At 46.4% G+C, this 24,061-nt stretch overlaps 1 protein-coding gene across 8 annotated transcripts in view; it reads left to right on the top strand.

The window, feature by feature from the left end:
• Nucleotides 1–24,061, top strand: part of ZMIZ1 (zinc finger MIZ-type containing 1) — a 314,832-nt gene that overhangs the window by 233,299 nt on the left and 57,472 nt on the right. For 4 of the 8 annotated variants that reach the window (XM_056849848.1, XM_056849849.1, XM_056849850.1 and 1 more), the window contains 2 exons: nt 14,321–14,389; nt 21,805–21,919. In XM_056849848.1, the coding sequence (XP_056705826.1) occupies nt 14,321–14,389; nt 21,805–21,919 (184 nt within the window). The remainder of the gene's footprint in view (nt 1–14,320; nt 14,390–21,804; nt 21,920–24,061) is intronic. The other 4 variants (XM_056849855.1, XM_056849854.1, XM_056849852.1 and 1 more) reach the window with 1 other exon arrangement.

The following is a 24,061-nucleotide window of genomic DNA, read 5'->3' as shown; positions in this document are numbered from 1 at the left end:
GATTCCCCTGCCAGCTATCCAGATAGACCGAGAGAGAGAGAGAAAGACTGAAAGAGTGGCAGGGTGTAGAGAAGGAGGGCTCAGGCGCAGGAACCTCTTCTTTTCCAGGACTGACATCTCTGTGAAGGGGGGGGGAGTGTCCGGGGAGAATCTTTGGTGACCTGAAAATAAAATAGTCAGGGACATAGTGAAATTAGACCAGACGCTAACAAAAAAAGGATCTGTGTTCATATTTTGCATTTTTATTGCACATTGGAAGCACCCAGAACATTTTACATCCATGGTCTAAGTCAGGTGGAGAGCCAGCATGGTGAAGTGGTTAAGAGCGGTGGTTCGGAGTGGTGGACTAATCTGGACAACTGGGTTTGATTCCCCAATCCTCCACATGAGTGGCGGACTCTAATCTGGAGAACCGGGTTGGTTTCCCCATTCCGCCACTTGAAGCCAGCTGGGTGACCTTGGGCTAGTCACAGTTCTCTTAGAGCTCTCTCAGTCCCACCTTCCTTACAGAGTGCCTGTTGTGGTGAAGGGAAGGGAAGGTGATGTAAGCTGGTTTGATTCTTCCTTAAGTGGTAGAGAAAGTCGGCATATAAAAACCAACTCTCCTCCTCCTCCTCCTCCTTTTTGGTTTTAGAAGGTGGGTGGAGTAAAGTGGGGCTTTTGCCTAGTAGGCTTCTTATTGGCCAATGGAGATTTTATTTGTTGTGCAGATTTGGGGGGGCTTTGGCAGCAGCTTCCACCACAGCACAAGGATCCTCACTGTGTGATTGAACATCAGATGCAACAGCCATTTTATGGGTCAGAACTCCAAATGTGCCTGCAGATTCAAAAAGGTGGGGGACTCCTGGTCTAAATAAACCTTACAGCACCCTCATGAGGTAGGCCAGTCCTAAATTGTAGGTATGCAAGCCTAGAGAATCACAGCCTCCCTACATGATGATGTGTTTGTGGCTGAAGTGAGATTTGAATGAGGGACTTTATGGCTCACTGTGTGCACAGTCAGCCCCTAAGAAACCCCAACTTGTCTAATTTCTCCCCATGTATATAATCAGGGGAGTGGGGATACAGGAGAGGCAGAAGAAGAGGAAGCAGAGGAAGAGAAGAGATGGTTTTTATAGCCCACTTTTCTCTACCCTTAAGGAGTCTCAAAGCAGCTTACGATCGCCTTCCTCTCCCCACAACAGACACCTTGTGAGGTAGATAGGGCTGAGAGAGTTCAGAGAGAACTGTGACTAGCTCAAGGTCACTCAGCAGGCTTCATGTGGAGGAGCAGGGAGTTAGTCCCAGTTCTCCAGATTGGAGTCCACTGCTCTTAACCGCTACATCACGACCTCTCTTGGGAAAGAGTGGTGTAGCTGGAAATGTCTGAGTGGCGATGTGGGATTAATGGTTAACTGGTCATTACAGCATCATGCTTTGATTGAGTCTAGGTTTTAATGATGTACGCTTCAACAAGGGAGATGATGTTCTCATCTGCAGACAAAACTCTCTCTAGATTTAAACACCATTGTTTCCTTGCTCTGTCATTGGACTCCCCCCCTTATTAAAAGTGCGCGTTGCAGTTTGCTTAGCGCATGTTAATGCTTCACCCTGTCAGTAACAATGTCTGCAAACACATAGCTGCTCTTTGTGGCGTGCCCCCCCCCCCCCGTTATCACAAGTCTTTTTTTGGCTGCATGTTATCTTCTCTCATCCCAGTTTTTTTGGTCTTCGATACTAATTAAGCTGCAATTTCCTTACTGCCAGTGGTTGTTCTAGAATGCTTTCTTAGAGCAATCAAAATTGATTAAAATAAAGAGATGAAGCTTTTTAAAAAAAATAATAGAAGTGATTTGGTTCCAGAGGTTTGATAAAATTAAGGAGGAGATCAAATTAACCAGTAATTCAATTAGGTACATGGTGCTTTATTATTAATTAGCATTATTAATATTGTTTGACATCCAAGTAGTTAGTCTGAACAGCATGGGGGGGGGGATGTTTACAAGCTTTAAGGACAGAGATATTGTCACTTAGCCATTTATGTTTTTGTGCTAGAGGGAAGAAAAAGGAATCTCAAAGACAATGAGATATATTGGATTGCAACTAGAACATAATAATACATTAAAATTATACAAAGAGGTCATAAAAATAAGTTGCTAATCATGGTTGGGATCAAATCCAGCCGTTCATGAACTAAATTCATATTAAGTATGACCACAGTGTGAAACATTTTATTCCATTTGTGGTTAGAGTTGAGTTTCAGTTCACAGATCTTTCTTCGGTGTTTTAATTTTCTGATGAAAAGACTCCAACTTAAATTATCATTAACGGATAACAAAAATGTGGCAGTGCCAATGATATTTCCTTACCAGTGTACTAATTAATCTGACTTACCCACCAGTCCTCACCCCCCGTGTGCTACAATTTCTCTTTGCATAATTTCAAAGAGTGTCTCAAATTCGGTAATACCCAAAATTTACGCTAAGGCATTCAGAAATAGGTGGAACAGTTCTAGCGCAATCTTAGGCAGATTTACATTCTTCTAAACCATTGACTTCAATCAATTTAAAAGGGTATAAGTCTGTCTAGGACTGCACTATTAAACTTGCAACTTCCTTGCAGAGAGGAGGCCGGTTGGTAACCTGTGGGCCGGATCTGGCACCCGAGGTAATGTTATCCAGTCCTGGTAGATTGTGCAAAATTTTAATCAAGCTGAAGTTTTAAAAAATAAAAGTTTTCCCCCAGTTTTATTCAGAGGAAGGAATTTTAATTTTTTTAAAAGAAAGAAAAGGAACAGGGGTTCTGTAGGCTGGTGCAATATGGAGTTGCTGTCCAGTGCTGGCAACTGGTGGGAGACAGTGGGGGGCAGAGACATGTAAACTGACATCATTCCAGTGGCATGATGCCACTTCCGGCACAAGCCAGGATGTGACATCATCTTGTCAGGGCCACATTTTAGGATTTCACTGGAACTCTGGTTCTGCCTAGAACGTCACCCTGCTGCAATGACATCACTTCCAGGTTCATGCTGGAAGTGACATCATACCATCAGAGCAATGGCAGTCTCCCCCCTCCATTTCCCCCCCTGCTGCGCTACTGCGTGGCAACAGGGGACCAGGGCTGGTAGGCTGGAGGTCTCGCATCGAAGCGGAAGACCTGGAAACCTTAATGTAACATCTTTTTGATGTTGCATCATATAGGTATGCAATGTCAATACCAGGTAAATGACATTAGCAGGTGTGATTGGATCAGGTGTGATATGCAGATGGGTAGTAGGCATGGAGAAATCAGCATTGATAATGAGACAGGAATCCTAGGTCCCTATTCAGTCCAGGAGAATACATTGTCTTGAGCTTCATTTATGCATGGGTACTTCCACTCACATTAGCCCCCAGTCTGTCTTGGTTGTTCCTTGGAGTTATGCATGAGTTTTCCTTCCATTAAAGATGACCTTGGTGCCAGCCCTCACAAATCCCGGGACTTCCTGTTCCTCTAATAACCCGATTCTTCGATCTCTTCTGAGATCACCCCTGGTGAAATCCCCATGCATAAGGCAAAGCGTGGGACATCGAAGCTTGGGGGAGTGATGTTTCTCTCACAGAAAGCACTACAGCCAATTACAAAGTAGCATTTCAAGGGGTGAGGACTCAAATCCTTCTTGATTCAAGCTTCGAGGCTGCTGGTGCGTAGACTCCCACAGGAAAGTGTTGGTAGAGCGAGCAACGAACCTCAGATAAAACACCCATGCATAAACTACCTTAGTTGTAATTCAGCAGTCTTAGTTTAAAAGACCATTCAGTATTTGGTAGGTTTTTTTTGGGGGGGGGTTGCACTTAAGTGGGAGAGATGGAGCAATGTAATGCCCCCATTGGCTTATGCGGTTACCACCCCCATCCCCAAAGCCCACCAGTGAATCATACCTTAACTAGGTGTCTATCTGTTTGATTGGTTAGCTGATTTCCCACATTACACAGGCTGTTTTGATTGGCTGCACTGCCCCTTCCTCCCCTTTTTGAATTTCGGACAGGAGGTAAAGAATTCAGCTTGGCTGTGTTTGTGGCTGGTTAGCAGAACGGAAGGAATATTGCTTTGGAAGGTTATTGTCGAGGTTCTTCAAAGCACCCTTACGCTGGTCCTGTTCTGTTATCAGTGAAGCATTTTGATGTGTTTATGCTCCGTTCATTGTTACAGTGCACTGGTTTTATTCACAGGAAGAGAGTGTGTGTGTGTGTGGGGGGGGACCATACACATAGGCTTGCCAACCTCTAGGTGGTAGCTGGAGATCTCCCGCTATTACAACTGATCTCCAGGCGACAGAGATCAGTTCCCCTGGAGAAAATGGCCACTTTGAAAGGTGTACTCTGTGGCATTATACCCCATTGAAGTTCCTCCCCAAACCCCACTCTCCTCAGGCTCCACCCCCAAAATATCCAGGTATTTCCCAACCCGGAGCTGGCAACCCTACCCCCTCCTAGCTTTCCACCCCATCTATGTGTCCCCACTTTCTCCTACTCATAAGCTAAGGTTGTCAACCTCCAAGTGGCGGCTGGAGATCTCCCGCTATTACCACTGATCTCCAGGTGACAGAGATCAGTTCACCTAGAGAAAATGGCTGCTTTGGAAGGTAGACTCATACCCCATTGAAGGTCTCCTCTCGCCAAACCCCTCCCTCCTCATGCCCCACCCCCAAAATCTCCAGGTATTTCCCAACCCGGAGCTGGTAACCCTACATACACCTCTTTTGGCCAGCGGAGGTTGGGACTTCAGGCCTACCCTCCTCCTTCCCCTTTTCCCTTTTCAACCCAGAAGGATCTGTAAGCTCTAGCCCTGCGGTAAACCCATAAACAGATTCCAGCAGACGGCAAGTCCACGAAAGCAGTTTTATTGATTAGACTTGACAGGTTACAGAAGCCATATTCAGAATGACACTAGTAAGGGGCTAGGGCAAGGCACATGGCATATATGGAAAAGCAAAAGGAGATAAGCAGTAACTCAGGCAACCCCCCTCCCAGAGGCAGGAAGGAGTACTTGGCAATTCCCACACCAAAGGAATTCATGAAGGACTCTAAGAAGTCTAAACACGGGGCACGGACTGGCCTTGGAGAGAACCGCAAAACAACACCTGGGAGCACAACCATGAACTGTCTTCATGGCCTGCTCCTGACAGGATCCTCCATTCTTTTTTTATTTATTTTTTTATAATAATTAAAACAGAGCATATACCAACCATAATAAAAGCTGAAATTGCTACAAGTGATATAGAAGGAATCAAACCAGGATCTCCTTTACAAATATGTATTTATGCCCAAGAAAAGGAAAAAGATCTCAATAATAAATATATGCAATAAGTAGTAAGGTAAGATGGAGCACTAATTACTGGTAATCTTAATATTTTTGTCTCAAATCTTAAAATTCTTTAATTAACCACAATATTTACCTTCATCAATATATTAAAATGACTTCTAACACAATTTGACTAAGTAGTCATGATGTTGTAGTCATCATGTTTCTACTAAAAATACTTTTAAAATTCTGCTGATTATTCCCAATATTTTTAAAAATTGAGTTTTCCCTCATTTTATTTGAACTATATTCAGTACCGTATACCAATAATTGTTTTCAAGCATTTCTGAATTTCATATCACATCATTGTACTCCTTTCTGTCCCCCCTCCTCTCCCCTTAAGAGGTGCCATTCCTGGAGCGCCAGGGTTTTTTCGTCTCTCTCCCCCCCCCACCCATTGCTCTACTTTTTCAATAATTAAATCTTTAGAAGCTGATCCAGAGGGCGAGCATATGCAGAGATGCTCTTTCATGGCTCCTGGACAGATGAGCTAAGTAAATGTAATTTGTAGGTTGAGGAGTCTTGATTCACCGGGAAGGGGGGGCGGGAGAAAGGAATATCAGCCTTAAAAAGCTCTACTCCTAGAAAGCAAGGTTCATAAGGAAAGGGGCTTACTAACCCGTGAGGTTGCTTAGGTCAACTAGCCCAAGGCTACCAATGAGCTTCCATGGAAGAGTGGGGATTCGAACCTGAGTCTCCCGGATCCTAAGAACGTAAGAAAAGCCTGCTCGATCAGACCCAGGCCCATCAAGTCCAGCAGTCTGTTCACACAGTGGCCAACCAGGTGCCTCTAGGAAGCCAAGACGACTGCAGAAGTATTATCCTGCCTGTGTTCCACAGCACCTCATATAATCAGTCTGCTCCTCTGATCCTGGAGAGAATAGGTATGCATCATGACTAGCATCCATTTATACTAGTAGCCATCAATATCCCTCTCCTCCATGAACATGTCCAATCCCCTATTGAAGCCTTCCAGTTTGGCGGCCATCACCACATCCTGGGGCAAGGAGATCCCCAATTTAACTCGGTGTTGTGTGAAGAAATACTTCCTTTTGTCTGTTTTGAATCTCTGATCCTCCAACTAAAGCAGATGACCCCACGTTCTGGTATTATGAGAGAAGGAGAAAAGCTTCTCCCTGTCCACTCTCTCTACACCATGCATAATTTTATAGACCTCTACCATAGTCCGACACTCTAACCACTATGCCACGCTGCCTCTCACTGGCTCTTATATACCCACCCAGAGCCAAACTGCACATCGGTAAGCTATTAAAATCCATCAGAGTCACACTAATGAACATGGCGCAGCTCCAGTGATGTGCGGGCGGGTGTATATATACTTTGGGGGAAAGTTATAAGTAGAACTCATCTCTGTTTTGGAAGGAGCGTATTTTTTGCCCTTCTTTGGACCCTCACATGAGCATGACCTGTAATCTCTGAGAACACCCCCTCCCCTTTCATGCACCCTGCTGAGTAACACCTTTTCTGACTGCCTCTCCTCAAAGACAGCCCTTCTGGTTTCTGTGCAGAGCCCTTTCTTCCCCTCGTCCTCTTTCCTTGGTCTTAAAGGCAAAAAAAGAAACCCAGCCTTAAAGGCAAAAAAAGAAACCCACACACACACACACACCCCAAGCCGTAGGTGGACTGTGTTTTAGTGGCTCCTTTCCTGACTGTTGGAGCAGTCGCTGACCTTCCGGGCACTATGAATAAACAGCCACGCTGGAAACAAAAGGATTCTCCGCACTGCCATTATCTCCCATTAACATAGCTGAGGCACTGCGGTGGGGACCGTTCCCATTCACCGATAGACAGCAATTTCCCGGGCGTTTGGATTACCAAGGCAACAGGCAAGGGTGGAAATATTGGGTGGGTCTCTCAGTTTTTTAAAAGTATTATTTATTATCATTATTGAAGGATCAGCCCGATGCGGGGTCCTAGGTGCATCGAGAAGTGCACTTTAAAAAAAATTGTCTCGCTGCTTTAATAGGGAGGGAATGAATGGGAAATGGGGTTTCAGAGGTTGGTACGTGGGTCACGGGTGCCAAAGGGCTGTGGAAATGCAATAAAGATGCAATTGCCGCTGTGCCAAGCTGCGAAATTTGCCAGGCATCTCAAAAGGCAGGTAACTGGTGGAGTGTTGACAACAGGTGGATTGTGTGGCTGTGACGATGTATTTGTGTGGGAAGGCTTCCTCGGGAGGTGGTGGGCTCTCCTTCCCTGGAGGATTTTAAGCAGAGGCTAGATGGCCATCTGTCAGCAAGGCTGATTCTGTGAATTTAGGCAGATCATGAGAGGGAGGGCAGGAAGAGTTGCGTCAGTGCTTGGCTTTCTTGGCCTTTTCTTACATGCCAAGGGAAATGCCGATCACCACTTTGGAGTCAGGAAGCAATTTTTCTCCAGGCCAGATTGGCCAGGGATCCTGGAGGGTTCCCCCCCCCCATCTTCTTGGCATGGAGTAGGAGTCACTGGGGATATGTGCGGGGGAGGTAGTTGTGAATTTCCTGGAGTTTGCAGGGGGTTGGACTAGATGAACCTGGTGGTCCCTTCCAACTCTGTGATTCCATGATTCTAAGGTAGCCAGAATATCTCAGGGTGTTTTCCTTTCAATAGTTGTTGACGGTAATAGATGGTCTCTGCCCCATAATAATAACCCCATCTAATCTCTGGGGCTGGAGTGCATTTTCAGTTACTGCACTCCACTTTTCCAATGTAGCTTTGGTGTCGTTTTTCCCGGCGCACAGGATGTGTTTGCACGTGCATCGTTTGCAATGGCGTGTCGCATGTAAAATTGCCCTCTGTTGCATGTTCAGCCTGGAATCAAAAGAGCTAGTTTAGGCACACCCAGAAGTTTGGGCAGGCACCAGTGGGATTTCTTTCTGCCACCTTTAAATAACGACACCACCACCCCTTTGCTGCATCACAAAACTGTTTTTGAAATGCCATCCTTTGCCCAGTTTCGGAATCTGTGGCCGCTGTTCAAGAAAGCAAGACGACTGCCGCTTGGAAGCTCATTGTGCCGTCCCGTGGGTCACAGTCGTTTCATTTTCAAATTCAGAAGTAGCCAAATCGAGCTTCAGATCAAAACTTTGCATCTGATTCATAATCTCATTTTGGCACCACGGTGTGGCCGGTGCAGCAGTTGGAGCAGCAGGGTTGCCAGCTCCAGGCTGGAGATATTTGGGGGCAGAGCCTGTGGAGGGCGGGGTTTGGAGGGGGAGAAACTTCAATGCCATCGAGTCCAATGGCCAAAGCGGCCATTTTCTCCAGGGGAACTGATCTCTGTCGCCTGGAGATCAGTTGTAATAGTGGGAAATCTCTAGCCACCACCTGGAGGTTGGCAGCCCAGTAGAGCAGGGGGTCACCAATATGGTGCCTTTGGGCACCGTGGCACCCACCAACACCTTTCTCAATGCCCACCAAGTGTTTTTAGAAAGTGGGTGGGGCCAGGTGGGGCTTTTACCCAGAAGGACTTCTGATTGGCCACTGAAGATCAAATTGGCCAGGCAGATTAAAATAACTTGTTTTCAGTGGTAGCTGGGAACACAGTGATTGTTTCCTTCTGTCTCATCCTTCTTTCCCTGTGTATTTTTTTAATCACTCCTCTTGTCTCCTGCACTTCGGCTTCCTCTGTGTATGTGGCTCCGCCTCCTCAGGTGGCCATTTTGTGGTTGCACCAGCCACAGTGTGTCAGAATTCCAAGGTACCCACAGGTACAAAAAGGTTGGGGGACCCCTGGGGGACCCCAGACTAGGGTCTGGCGAACCAGGTTCAAATCCCCACTCTGCTGTGGAAGTTTGCTGGGTGACCTTGGTAGGGATGCCAACGTCCAGGTGGCGGCCGGAGATCTCCCACTATTACAACTGACCTCCAGGTGATAGAGATCAGTTCACCTGGAAAAAATGGCCACTTTGGAAGGTGGATTCTATGGCTTAATCCCCACTGAAGTCCCTCCCTTCCTCAAACCCACACTTCTCAGGTTCCGCCCTCCAAAATCTCCAGGTATTTCCCAACCCAGAGCCAGCAACCCTAGACCTTGGGCCAGTCACAAACTTTTGGCCTGATCTTCCTCACAGGGTTGTTGCCAGGATAAAATGAGGGTGAGGAGAATGACATAAGGCACTTTGGGTCCCCCGCTGGGGAAAAGCCAGGATAGAAAAGCATAAAATACATACATAAAATCTCAATGCATAATTGATAATATCTTCTTCTTTGAGTAGCTTCTCTGAAACTAATCAAATGCTTAGTGGGACGTTTGCAGGTATATCACACAATAAGTTTAGTGCTTTTTCACTCAGCATTATGTCCGAACTTTGTAGACTTTGTAGACTTTGCCTGAATATGCCTGATTTGAAGGAAAGAGGTATATGGCTTCTTTTAGACTTCTCCCCAGTCACAACTTCGTTTTTTGGTTTTACATTTCTATCCTGCCTTTCCTCCCAAGAACTGCTTGTGACGTAGGTATTTCTCTCCCACCCTTTTGTTATTACAAGAACCCTGCAAGATAGGCTGATGCGCTTGGTTAAGGAGGGGTTTTAACCCTGGTCTTCCCAGCTTCTGCCTTTCACCGGCGACTGGACCTAATTAGACTTGACTGCTGTGGGAATAAGAGAAATAAGAACTGTACGGAACCTTATAAAGTGGCAAGAGCAATAGAAATAATGCAGTTAGACCCGAGAGGCATAAAAACCAGTGTTTCATGAAGATTGAAACAGAAGCTACAAGAAGTATGCTGTCATTACGATTTACGAATTTTCATTTATATGCTCTAGCCCCACCCTCACACATTAAAGATCCTCTCTCTTTTCCCCCCCAATTGTCAGATTCATAGATTGCCCTGAAGCCTGTTTCCTTCTTGCCCCCTGTTCGTATGCAGGCAATCAGTAGCATAATACCTGCAGTGGAACCAAAAGAAAGTTTGCTAAGCGTTGCAAGCTAGCTTTTGAGTTTCAAAAAACTTTTTTTCTGAGTCTGGTTAAAACACTAAAGAGCTGATAGCAGAGGGAAAATGGTGCGGGTGAATGGCATGGCTTAGAGCAGGGGTGTTGAACTCAATTGTTACGAGGGCCCGATATGACATAAATGTCACTTGGTCGGGCCACGCCATGCCTCGCCAGCCCAGACTGAGAGCGGGAGGTTTGGATGCCTCATCTGGTTCACAGACCGGATAAGAGCTCTCAAACTCTCTTAATTCCTTTTTACTCAATTTCTCCCTGAAATCCAACAATCCCTTTCTTTGCTGCCTTTTTTTTTTAAGGAATTTGGAGTCAATTTCTAATCAATTCCATTTTGCTGAAAGATTAACTCAGAGTGGAGGGGCAGGAAAGGAAGTTCTGCAGAATCACAGAATTTCACTCTGTAGGTGCTGAGAGGCAGGGAACATTTTCCCAAACCTTCTTCTCTTCCTGCTAGAGCCCCACCCAGTGGTGTGTAACATAAAACACCCGCAAGGGATAAATTTACAAAAGAGTGCATTGATTCCCCTAGAAAAGAGAAATGAAAGAGAATCCCTCTTTTACAAGAGAAACAAAGAGGAATCAGTGGCTATATCTTTAAAAAAGTGAATTTTGGAAAAGGAAATTACCCTCCCCTTAACAACTGGACCATCAACCTTGTGTGACGGCAACTACGGGAAAGTGGTTGTTGCTTCTGTTTCTCAGTTTGTGTTTGATGTGACTGGAGATCTTTTGCAGTTAGCACCAACTAAGATAACATCTGCAGGCATTTTGCCCCTGCTCTAATCAAGCTGATTCTATTTTGCATTGTGCCTTTGCATTCTGACTTCTTCCTTTTCAAGACCCCTCCCATCTTCTGGTTGGGACATAAGGGCTCAGGAGTCTGCATGCCATCTTGTATCCGATGAAGGGAGCTTGGACCCTCAAAAGCTTGTGTATGTGTGTTTGTTAACTGCCATCGAGTCACTTCTGAATCATGGTGACCCTATGAAGCAATGTCCTCCAAAATCTCCTATCATTAAGAGCCTTGCTCGGGTCTTGCAAACTGAGGGCGGTGGCTTCCTTTATAGAGTCCCTGTATTTCATGTTGGGTCTTCCTCTTTTCTTGCTGCCTTCCATTTTTCCTAGCATGATTGTCTTTTCCAGGGAGTCTTGCATTCTCATGATGTGACCTTCCAGGGAGGGCAGGCTATAAGTCTAATAAAATAAAATAAAATAAAATAAATAAAGTATGATAGTTGAGTCATTTTAGCTTCTAGGGAAAGCTCAGGCTTGGTTTGATCTGGAACCCTCCTATTTGTCTTTTTGGCTGTCCACGGTATCCGTAAACCTCTCCTCCAACACCACATTTCAAAGGAATCAACTTCCTTCCTGTTGGCCTATTTCATTGTCCAACTTTCACACCCATACTTAGTAATGGGGGATACTGTGGTATGAATTATCTTGACCTTGGTCACCCGCAACACACCCTTACACTTTACTATCTTTTCCAGTTTCTTCATGGCTACCCTTCCCAGTCTCGATCTCCTTCTGACTTCTAGGTTGCATTCTCCGTTTTGGTTGATGGTGGAGCCTTTAACAATTTAAGTTTCTTTGTTATCAAAAAACTTATACTCTGAAAACCTTGTTGATCTCCTAAGGTGCTACTGGAGTAGAATCTGGCTCTTCTGGTCTGCAAAGATCTTCCCAAATCACCATTTGAAGTTCATCACACGTTAGAGACCAGCCTCCACCAGATCTTTTACCAGCACCATCTTTTTAAATCCCTGCCTTGTGATTTCCAGTAAAGGTCTTAGTAAAGGACTGCTGCTGCTGCTGTGTAGAGAATCCATCACTCAAAGATCACATGACCGAGCTACCCAAGGGAATGGATTTGTGGCCACGTTAAGGGCAACAAACTGGGGAAACGGGCTGATTTTCAGTAAAAGGCCCCACAATCCACCAGAGAATTTCTCCTGAGCAGCTCCTGTTTGTTTCAATGAGGCTTCCTCCGGAGAACTTCTCTGCGGGGTATGCACCGTGTTAGTTGCCTGGAGGAAGGGGGTGGTTGTTTGGATTGGGCACCGAAATGTGTCTGTCCCACCTTCACCTCTCCAAACCTGCCAAGGCAGGGTTATCCAAATCAGCTCCATGCTGAACTGTATACACGTTAATAGAAAAGAGCAAGAGTCCAGTAGCACCTTAAAGACAAACAAAATTTCGGGCAGGGTGTGAGCTTTCTTCTGAAGAAGTGAGCTGCGACTCATGAAAGCTCTTACCTGCCTGAAAATTTGTTTGTCTTTAAGATGCTACTGGACTCTTGCTCTTTTGGACTGCTACAGGCAGACTAACACGGCTACCCATAGTAATCTGTCTAGGTACTGCAGAACTGTAATAGCGGCCGATAATTTGTGCAAAGAAACCAAATCTTGTCGGACAGGAGAAGGTCATTCTCTCACCCACCGTCACTGCCAACCTGTTCTGGGGGACAGGGAAGGTAAAACCTCCACATGAATGGAAGGAACACTCCAGGGACATTTCATTGTTCCGTCCCCATATCTATATCTCTGGTACCAATTCATCTCTCCAGAAGATTGTGCTGCTCTTTGCCTCTTGGAGCTCACAACCTAAGAAGTCAGTCAACATAGCAAACAGTTAAGCAATTTTGGATAAAGGTGGTAGCTGAAACGGAATGTATGACTTGTTATAAAACTTGCTATGAACGATCCCCCGGGGTCTGTTGTTGGCTTGATTGGGAGATTATGTCCCTACAGTAAACACACACACTCACACAAAGATTTCGGATTTGCTTATGGCTGCGGAAATGTTAATTGCAAAAAAAAAAAGAAAAAGAAAAAAAACTGCAAAATGCTAAACACTGAACCAGAGGGTGAAATGCGCAGAATTAAGGGGTGATATGCAAAGAACAATTATTGTTTTCCAGCTGCTTGGAAAACTTTTTTTTTTGTCTTTTAGCACCTGATGCTTGGTATAATTATCAATTTTTATTCTCCCTGGCTGGGATATTTATTAATATGCTATAAATATTAATATGTTAATAGTATAAATGTTTTTAAAAACCAGTAAACCCCCACATAGTTGTGACATTCTCCAGGAGCAACAAGGAGGCTTCACTTATAGCATTTCCTCTTCCTATCCTTCGCCCAGCTTCATCCTGTTCCTAGAATATTGCCCCCTGATGTGCCAGCAGCTAAGTCAGATACTCGTTCAAGGTCTCTAGGAATCAAGGGCCATTTATGCATGGCTGTTTCTTTGCGGTTACCCTGCCAGCTACTTCGGGGCTTTGCTTTGATCATGCTTGTATTTTCCGACTATCAGAGGTCGCCTTGCTCTCCCCGCATGTTTCCACACATTCCCCCCACGCATTCCCCCACATTTTCTGGAGGCTGGCTAAACACAAATCCAGAAAACGCGGGCAAAACGCGTGGGGTGAATGAGGCGAGTTGTGCATAACCTCACTACCCTTACATTTTGTGGTTGGCTCTGCCGCCTGTGGTAGCCATTTTTGTGGTTTTGGCCACCACCGTGTGTCCAAATTCCAAAGGTGCCCATAGACTTGAAAAGGTTGGGGACCCCTACTGTATGTTATGACAGAAAATTTGACGTGAAGAAGATGTTTTCTATGGTATCCCTGTAGTTCCACCATTAGGCCATACTTGGACTCTTTTTAGCTTCTTCTTCGACATTAGTTATTGCATAATAAAATAGTAGCAACATAATCCTCTTCGTGATCAGACAATGTGATTATTTTCATCACTGGTGATGTAATAACAGAGTTCCATTAACAAATACTGCCATTTTCCTGTTTGAAAACCGGGATGTAGCCTTTGTTGAAGGAGAGCCAGGCTGTGCGTGTGTACATGTGTATGCCTGTGTGTATACGAGTCTGCTTGCCAGTTGCCTGGATGAGTTCATAAGCCTAACTAAGCCATAGGAGTTAAATGATGGGCTTGTAAAGGGCCAGGGCTCGAGCTGGGGGAATCTATGTATATTATTAGGGCTTTCAATTTTGATTCTGGACCTACACTTTCCCTTCTAATTCATAGGTGCATATGTGACGGCTGCCATCTTGACAGACCCCAGAGATTGAAACGGGGACCTCCAGAGCTGAAAGCGTGAGTCTCTGCAGCTTGCGCTAAAGAGCCCAGCCTCTGAAATAGGCCGCGAAAGACTCCCTTGTCCTTTGTGGGCCAGCCGTGGAGAGGGATACTTCATAAAGACAGAGGTTCATTTGTAACCTATAGTCAGCACAACCCCCCCCCCCATCTTTAGTAGATCAGGGATCGTCTCCACTGTGTGCTGTGCGTTCTCATCAATGACCGGCTATTCTCCCCAGGAGCCCCATTTCTGTCCTTTGGTTGCTCCCCCTTTGGGCCACCGAATCCCTGCTGCCCATCTCGGTGCTGAGGAAACTCACACACACACAAACAAAAGCTGCTTTCAATACTTCACCTGAGGAGAGAGACGTAGATTTGTTGAGGACAGCAGAAAAACAGTGACTGGGGTCAAGGGAAACAGCAAACATGGAGCAGATTAACTGGGAAGAGCTGCAGTGGTTTGTGCCGAAGCCGAAAGGAAATATCCTAGGGGAGGGGCCGTGGCTCAGTGGTAGAGCATCTGCTTGATATGCAGAAGGTCCCAGGTTCAATCCCCGGCATCTCCAGTTAAAGGGACTAGGCAAGTAGTTGATGTGAAAGACCTCCTCCTGAGACCCTAGAGAGCCGCTGCCAGTCTGAGTGGACAGTACTGACTTTGATGGACCGAGGGTCTGATTCAGTATAAGGCAGCTTCGTGTGTCCATGACATTTCAGGTGGAGCTAGACAACAAATGAATCATGTAGCTTTCTTCCCTTCCGTATAGTTCGGGATGGGTAGGATCACTTTTCGTACCTCATTCACACAGTAACTTGGTGATGAAATGCATCCACATTAGTAGCACTTCACCGATGGGGAACAGAACCCAAGAGCAGGAGAGATCTTCCAAGGGTCTCCAGCTAGGGTTGCCAGCTTTGGGTTAGGAATTACCTGGAGATTTGGGTAGTGGAGCCTGAGGAGGGTGGGGTTTGGAGAGGGGAGGGACTTCAATGCCATAGAGGCCAATTGCCAAAGTGGCCATTTTCTCCAGGGGAACTGATCTCTGTCACCTGGAGATCAGTTGTAATAGCAGAAGATCTCCAGCCACCACCTGGAGGTTGGCTGATCAGGGATTTGGACTCCCCTGGGTATGAGTCGCAGGAATGTTCAAAGTAGGTTTTTCAAAGTGGTAGGAGGCATGCTTCCACCCGACCTGCAGTGTTATCTTATTGGTGTTTGAGATCCTACCAAAGCTCCCTCTGGCAAGATGCTACCCAGTACGTTATAATAGGATTTGAGATATTAAGGAACAGCGCAGCTAGATTTAAGTCCAATAGTACCTTAGAGACCAACAAGGTTTCGAGGGTCATAAGAATATAAGAAAGGCCCTGCTGGATCAGACCAAGGCCCATCAAGTCCAGCAGTCTGTTCCCTCTGTCAGTATCCAATGAAGGGAGTGTTGATGACTCTCAAGAGCTCATACTGTGAATATCCTGTTGGTCTCTAAGCTGCTAGTGGACTCGAATCTGGCTCTTTTGCTGCAGACCGACATAGCTGCTCTCTGAAACAAAGGAACAGAAGTTCAACAAACATGGGCCCGAGGGGAGGCATGGCAGAGTCTGGGAAGAAACCACTGTTAAGTGTAGACAATTGATAATATGCAATACATTCACTGGGAAACCCAAGTTACACAGCCATGAGAGCCAGTCTCGAAGTTAGGGTGACTCTGACTCTTATCCTTCTGCCCCATTGAGCAAAGTTGGAAGTCTTTCCCCAGCCTAAGGAGCCAACTTAAGTGGCTCTTCCAGTGTGGTGTAGTGGTTAAGAGTGGTGGTTTGGAGTGGCGGACTCGGATCTGGAGAACCGGATTTGATTCTCTGCTCCTCCACATGAGTGGTGCACGCTAATCTGGAGAACCGGATTTGATTCTCCACATGAGTGGCGGATGCTAATCTGCTGGACTGGGTTGGTTTCCCCACTCCTACACATGAAGCCAGCTGGGCTAGCCACAGCTCTCTTAGAGCTCTCTCAGCTCCACCTACCTCACAGGGTGTCTGTTGTGGGGAGGGGAAGGGAAGGTGATTGTAAGCCAGTTTGATTCCTCCTTAAGTGGAAGAGAAAATCAGCATATAAAACCAACTCTTTTCTTCTTCTTCTACTCATTCTTCTTCTTCCTCCTCCTCCACCTCTTCCTCCTCCTCCTCCTTTGGAGAAATAGCCACGTAAGCCGGGGGATGGCTCCATAGGCTGTAGGAAGGCTACTTGGAAGAGGGATGGATCCACTCCATGCGTGGGGTTGGGGAGAAGCGAGGAAAGGTCACGTCGCCCTGTCCCCACGTCAGTCTTCTGCGTTAAGTGTCACACTCCCATTCAAGCATGGCTTGTTGCCGCAAAGCAGCTTGAGGTTGTAAGTTGGGTGTTTTGTCTGTGGGTTTCCAGCCAACAATGGAAAAGTAAGATCCCAGTGCTACATTGTTGAGTTTTGCAGTTTATTTCAATGTTTGATATTGTACGTGCAATTACTGGAAGGGTTCTACATTTCATGTTTCCATAGTTCCTCCCTGTCTTCTGAAGCTGGCATCCTAATTCTCTGTATTGCTCAGTATTCACGGTGGGACTCATTTGTGCCAAGGATCACAGCCCCAAAATGGATTCTTTCCTCCCCTTAGTTTACTCTTAAAAGGAGGGGGCATTAGTTAAGAATAAATACTCTGTTTCCCCCGCAGTCACCCCTTTGACGACTTTGAGTCTTTGTGTTGATTATGCATGCCGTTTCCAACCATCAGAGGTCGCCTTGCTCTCCCCCCTGCTTTTCCACTCATTTTGCCCCCGTTTTATCACAAATTTGAAAACGCGGGCAAAATGCGCGGAAATGCAGGGGAAGAATGAGGTGGCCTCTGATGGTTGGAAACGGCATTGCATAATCAAAACAGACCCACAGTTGTTGAAGGGGTGACCGTGAGGGAAACAGCCATGCATAAAAGACCTTGGGGAACATTTTCAAACCTTGGTAAATTGAGTCAGCGTAGACCTAATTAGTAGACCTAATTATATGTCCCTGGATTATATGTCCCAGGATGCACTGATGCATTTGTCTTCATCCTTTTAGACTCACCTTAAGGTCTAGGTTTAGAGCCCCCCCGCCCTCTCTCTCTCTCTTTCTGTTTGGCTTCTTTCCCATGTCTCTTAAAAACAAATCCCCTAAATAGTAACAAATATTCGTTGGTTGGGCCGCAGTGCCATTCAACAGTTGAAAGCCAATGCATTCATGCTTAAGAAATTGTCCAAGGAAATGCCTTCAGAACATTGTCCTCCTAAGCTAGAAATGTTCCCATGGTTGCTCTTGTGTAAGCTTTTCCACCAACTGTAAGGTGACTAGTTTTGGGCGGGAAATAGGGTTGCCATCCTCCAGGTGGTGGCTGGAGATCTCCCACTAATACAACTGATCTCCAGCCAATAGAGATCAGTTCCTCTAGAAAAAAATGGCCGCTTTGGCCATTGGACTCTATGGCATTGAAGTCCCTCCCCTCCCCAAACCCCACCCTCCTCAAGCTCCACCCCCAAAATCTCCAGGTAATTCCCAACCCAGAGCTGGCAAACCTAGGGGGGAAGTCCCTAAAGCACCCTTTATATTGTGTTTCTTTTCCCACTGCATTTCGCAGAGCATTCCCCTCCCGATCATGTGCAGCAGCCATTGCAAAGGGATTCCATCCCAGTGACCATTTCTGGTTCGAATAGATCTCATTGTGAAGGGTGCGGATGTTTCATTTGTACCATTGTTAACATTTTTGTACATCACTCATCGTCCACAGGTGTGACCTGTCAGGTCAGTTTTGAGTTTGACCTGTCGTTACATTTGGATACTCACCCCAATGCCAGTTTTTAAATGGTGCCCCCTACCCCACCCCCATGCTTTAGAGCAGGGGTGTCAAACATAAGACCTGTGGGCTGGATCCAGCCCCTTGTGAGCTCTTATCCAGCCCCCCGAGGCAGCCACTCGCTCCACTCCCAATGTAGGCTGGCGAGGCATGGCCCAGCCCGACCAAGTGACATTAATGCTATATCAGGCCCTCGTAAAAATTGAGTTTGACACCCTGCTTTAGAGCAATGCATTTCCCTTGTGTGTGTGCCTTGTCATATTGGAATGAAATGAACAGTACAAACACCCTAAAATGCTTCACTGTTGGAAGCAGTGTTGGAAGTGGTAGTAACCACAGTTAGCTAAAGTCAGATGTTTCCACAAGGCTTTATTGACCATCCTTTACCACCAACTAGCCCAATCTCGGCAGATCTTGGCTGCTGAGCAGGGCTGGCCGTTGTTAGTACTTGGACAAGAGGCCACCAAGGAAGTCCAGGGCTGCTACACAGAGGCAGGCAATGGCAATCCACCTCTGTATGTCTTTTGCCTTGACCTGGATGGCCAAGGTTAGCCTGATGGTTAGATCTCAGAAGATAAGCAGGGTCAGCCCTAGTTAGTACTTGAATGGGAGACCACCAAAGAAGAACAAGGTTGCTACACAGAGACAGGTTACGGCAAACCACTTCTGTATGTCTCTTAACCTGACTGGGATGGCCCAGTCTCATCATATCTCAGCTGCTAAGCAGGGTCAGCCCTAGTTAGTACCTGTACAAGAGACCACCAAGGAAATCCGGGGTTGCTACTCAGAGGCAGGCAATGGCAAACCACCTCTGTTTGTCATTGCCCTGACCTGGATGAGCCAGGCTAGGCCTGTCTCATCATATCTCAGAAGCTAAGCAGGGTCGGTCCTAGTTAGTGCTTGGATGGGAGACCACCAAGGAAGTCCAGGGTATGCATCATGATTAGTATCCATTTTGACTAAGAGCCATGGATAGCCCTCTCCTCCATGAACATGTCCACTCCCCTCTGAAAGCCTTCCAAGTTGGCAGCCATCACCACATCCTGGGGCAGGGAGTTCCACAATTTAACTATACGTTATGTGAAGAAATACTTCATTTTGTCTGTTTTTAATCTCCCACCCTCCAGCTTCAGCAGATGACGCCACGTTCTTGTATTATGAGAGAGGGAGAAAAGCTTCTCCCTGTCTACTGTCTCCATACCATGCATCATTTTGTAGATCTCTATCATAGCTCTCCTTAACTGCCTTCTTTCTAAGCTAAAGCAGAAGAGCACCTACAGTATGTGTGTGGATCATGACCATAATTTGTAGGTTTTTCTATCATATTTTATCGTCTCCCCCCCCCTCCCCGTCAAGTCACGTCTGACTTATGATGACCCCGGAGAGTTTTCAAGGCAAGAGATATTCAGAGGTGGTTTGCCATTCCCTGCCTCTGTGTAGCAACCCTGGACTTCCTTGGAGGTATCCCATCCATGTCCTAACCAGGGCTGACCCTATTTAGCTTCTGAAATCTGATGAGATTGGACTACCCTGGCCCATCCAAGCCAGGGCAGATGAACAGAGCTGGTTTGCTATTGCCTGCCTCTGCACAGCAACCCTGGGCTTCATTGGTGGTCCCTCATCCAAGCACCAACCAGGGCCGACCCTGCTTAGCTTCCGAGATCTCACAAGATCAGGCTAGCCTGGGCCATCCAAGTCAAGGCATAGGAACAGAGGTGGTTTGCCATTGCCTGCCTGGACTATTCTGGTGGTCCCCTATCCAAGAACTAAGCAGGGCCGACCCAGCTTAGCTTCTGAGATCTGACGAGATCAGGCTAGTCTGGGCCATCCAGGTCAGGGTGATCATCATATAGCCAAGTGTTTTTTAATTGATCTTTGCATCAATATCACCTATGAGCAAGAGATATAGAGGTGGAACTAGGTTGTGTTTTTGTGAGTGTATGGACATAATTGGGGGACAGGGGGAAGAATCAGAAAATATCTAGTTTGATTTCATCAGGGTTGAAGATGGAGAGAGAAAGACACAGTAGCCATGGGGGTGTGAGTCTTCAAAGAACTTGACATTCGGATGCTGCCAACATTCATCTGAGGCAGGTCATGGCTATTATCTCCATATGTCAGGTTCGGGGCCCAGGGGTGAGAGAGAGCAGCCTCCTCAAGGCCACTGTCTGAATTTGGTGCAGAGAGGCAATTTGAATAGGATCATAGAGTCACAGAGTTGGAAGAGACCATCAAGGTCATCTAGCCCAACCCCCTGCACAATGCAGGAAATTCACTACTGCCCCCCCCCACATCCCCAGTGACCCCTGCTCCACAGCCAGAAGATGGGAAAAAATGTTCCAGGATCCCTGGCCAATGTGATCCGGAAGAAAATTGCTTCCTGACCCCAAAGTGGCGATCGGCACTACCCTGGGCATATAAGAAAGGGCCATGAGAGCCAAACACTTAACATAAACCCTTCCTGCCCTCCCTCTCATGATCTGCCTAAGTTCACAGAATTAGCCTTGCTAACAGATGGCCATCTAGCCTCTGCTTAAAGACCTCCAAAGAAGGGGAGCCCACCACCTCCCGAGGAAGCCTGTTCCACTGAGGAACCCCTCTGACTGTCAGAAAGTTCTTCCTCATGTTAAGCCGAAAACTCTTTTGATTGAATATCATCTGGTCCGACCTTCCGGAGCTCCCTAGTTCACAGTTGAGCTTTAGCCATTGGGGAAGGGCTGTGGCTCTGTGGGAGAGCATCTGCCTGGCATGCAGAAGGTCCCAGGTTCAATCCCTGGCATCTCCATTTTAAAGGACCAAGCAGGTGGTGATGTGAAAGACCCCAGAGAGCCTCTGCTAATCTGAGTAAACAAGACTGACCTTGATGGACTGAAGGTCCCGTTCAGTATGAGGCAGGTACACCTGCTGACCAATGCAACATTTACTCTCAAGTGCTGATTTGTTGGTTGCATTTTTTGTGTCCTCCTCATCTGACGTGCAATGGAATGCCCTCTGAATTTGGATTCAAGTCACTGGGGACCCGTTAGCACTGCCGTGTGCCAGAAGGGGCAGGAGCTGAGACCGGATTGCACTGGGGAGGAGAGCAAAAGCCATGAATGGGTCCAGAACATAAACATGGAATGACAGCAATGGCAGAGCACAAGTTCTGGAAGCATCCTCTTTGTTTCCTCCATTGCTTAAAAAAGACAAAAAACCACTTCAAGAGTGTTGCCGTTTGCCATCCCTACAGGTAGCCTAGTTTAAAAAGGGAGAACCTGCCATGCTTCAAGCAATTTCATTGCCATTCCCCTCCATAATCACTGCCATGTGTCCTTGTGCATCACCGACAAATGCGTTTCTTTTCTGGGCTGATGCCAAAAAGGCAACTGTTCTGCTCACAATCGGACAGAAAACGATTCACTTCATGAATGTTATCGCTTGTCAGGTGGTTCGCCGAGCGAGTATGTTTGGGGTGATGGCATGTGAAGATTAAAAGGCCAGCCTTCCCACTCGACACCCTGTTCCCCCTCCCCGCTCTCATTTAAGTGGTACGGTATGACTTGATCTCCCATGCCGGTCTCTTCTTTTTCTTCCCACAGTGATGGGTCGTTCCCTTACGATTCTGTTCCGTGGCAGCAAAACACCAACCAACCACCTGGTTCCCTGTCGGTGGTCACTACAGTATGGGGCGTGACTAATACTTCCCAGAGCCAGGTAAGCTCCGCCCACTGGTCACTATCCCTCATAACCCTCTTTCAGGTCAGACTCGGCGACTAGAACAGAAAGCTACTTGAAAAACAAGTCAACGAAAAACAGTAAAAGTCAGTAGACATAAGGCACTGAATATTTTCATATGGGCTTGAAATTTGCGTATTCAGCGCAGCCGAACAAATTACTCTTTTTTAAAGAAAAGGTCATCTTGATGAACCCTGTTTTCCTTCCTTCGGGCTCTTTGGCCACACTTGTCTATTGGACATTTCATTGGCTGTTAGGATTGCCAACCTCCAGGTACTAGCTGGAGATCTCCTATTACATCTGGTCTCCAGCCGATAGAGATCAGTTCCCCTGGAGAAAATGGCCACTTTTGCAATTGGACTCTGTGGCATTGAAGTCCCACCCCAAACCCCACCCTCCTCAGGCTCCGCCCCCAAAACCTCCCGCCAGTAGCGAGGAGGGACCTGGCAACCCTATTGACTGTGGTGAGCCACGTAACTTTTAGCAAGGGGTCTCTGTCTCTTATGTGGGCCAGTGAGGCCCAGGATGGGAAGGACCAAAGATGGGCAGAACAGCACCAAGGAAAATGACACAAGAGTTAAAATAATATTTTCACAACTGCTGCTGCTGATCGCGAGGAGTTTTGTCTCTGCCCTGTTCATTGCCCGGGGGGGCTTAAGTGAACGCCCGACCAAAATGAGGTGGAGATGCTCAAGAGCTTATGCTACAGTGGGGTTTATGTGGAGAAAGCCCCAATGAAATAGCTATTCCCTGCTTATCTTCAAAGAAGCTGTGAGACATATGCAGCAGTTTCATTTGTTAAAATAATTTACTTGTCTGCATGTTCGTATCTTCAGGGAGTCTTTAGTGGGCATAAAACCTGAGGTTCCCCCCCACCAGTACTGATAGGTGCACGGAGATAGATATTACAAGCAGAACAAACAGTTCCTTGGAGCACCAGCATTTTTAGGGGCAACACATCAGTTGGCATGATATGGTAGCCAAAAGACGTGCTCCAAACCCCCGTGTGAAGTTGCAGAAGACACCAATGGCAAAGATCAGATGCTCTTTCTTTGGCCTCAGCTGCTCATGAGTTAGAGTTCCACCAACAGTTAGCCCCAACCCAGCAAGATTTATCCAACTTCACAAAAGGAAGGTGTTGGCTACAGTTGTCAGGTCCCTTTTTGCCACCGGTGGGAGGTTTTTGGGGCGGAACCTTAGGAGGGTGGGGTTTGGGGGAGGGGAGGGAATTCAGTGCTATAGAGTCCAATGGCCAAAGCAGTGATTTTCTCCAGGTGAACTGATCTCTATTGGCTGGAGATTGCTTGTAATAGCAGGAGATCTCCAGCCACCACCTGGAGGTTGACAACCCTCGTGTTGGCTGGCTGAAACCTGTAAGAGAGTTGAGCGGGCTTGCTTTTCTGGAAAGGGCTTTCCAAAGAAAGGGGACCACCAAAATTAAGATTCTCATTTATACCTCTGCAAAATAAGCTCTAGTACAAATACATGACATACAGAACATACTTAACATACATCCTACCTGCATAACACATAACAAAACGTTACATATTACCTAATGTGCCTTACTTCATCCAAAATTAACCTTCTGTTCAAACAGTGTATATTTCTACCATCTATTCATCATTATTTCTTGTTTTCTCCAAGATAAGCATTTAAAGTTAACTATTAAACTTGAATTTAATTCTGCATTAAAATAAAAGAAGTTTCTTACTTTACCATACCTAAAATTCTTAAACATCTGTATTAAACTGTTAATATTATTTCTCCCAGGTATTACATCTATATATTTTAGCCTATGGTACTTGTTGTTTAGTACAGATTACATTAATGTCACATCTGGCCCTAGTGCCTATTCGACACCCCTGGCATAGACTTTTGTTCCACACCACAGCCTCCCCAAAACAGAAGGATTCCAACCGGGCCTTCACCCTGTTATCTCTCTCTGTGCAAGAATTTGTTGTTGTTGTTTTTTTCCAGCATGTGAGCCCCAAGGCCCCCCATCCTGAAGAATATTTTTTGCCCCCAAGTTACAGCTGACTTATGGTGACCCCCATAGGGTTTTCAAGGCAAGAGACATTCAGAGGCAGTTTGCCATTACCTGCCTCCATGACATACCCCTGG

Source organism: Euleptes europaea, chromosome 5, assembly GCF_029931775.1.
Source record: "Euleptes europaea isolate rEulEur1 chromosome 5, rEulEur1.hap1, whole genome shotgun sequence".
NCBI classification, from domain to species: Eukaryota; Metazoa; Chordata; class Lepidosauria; order Squamata; family Sphaerodactylidae; genus Euleptes; species Euleptes europaea.
This window is presented reverse-complemented; position numbering and strand designations above follow the sequence as displayed.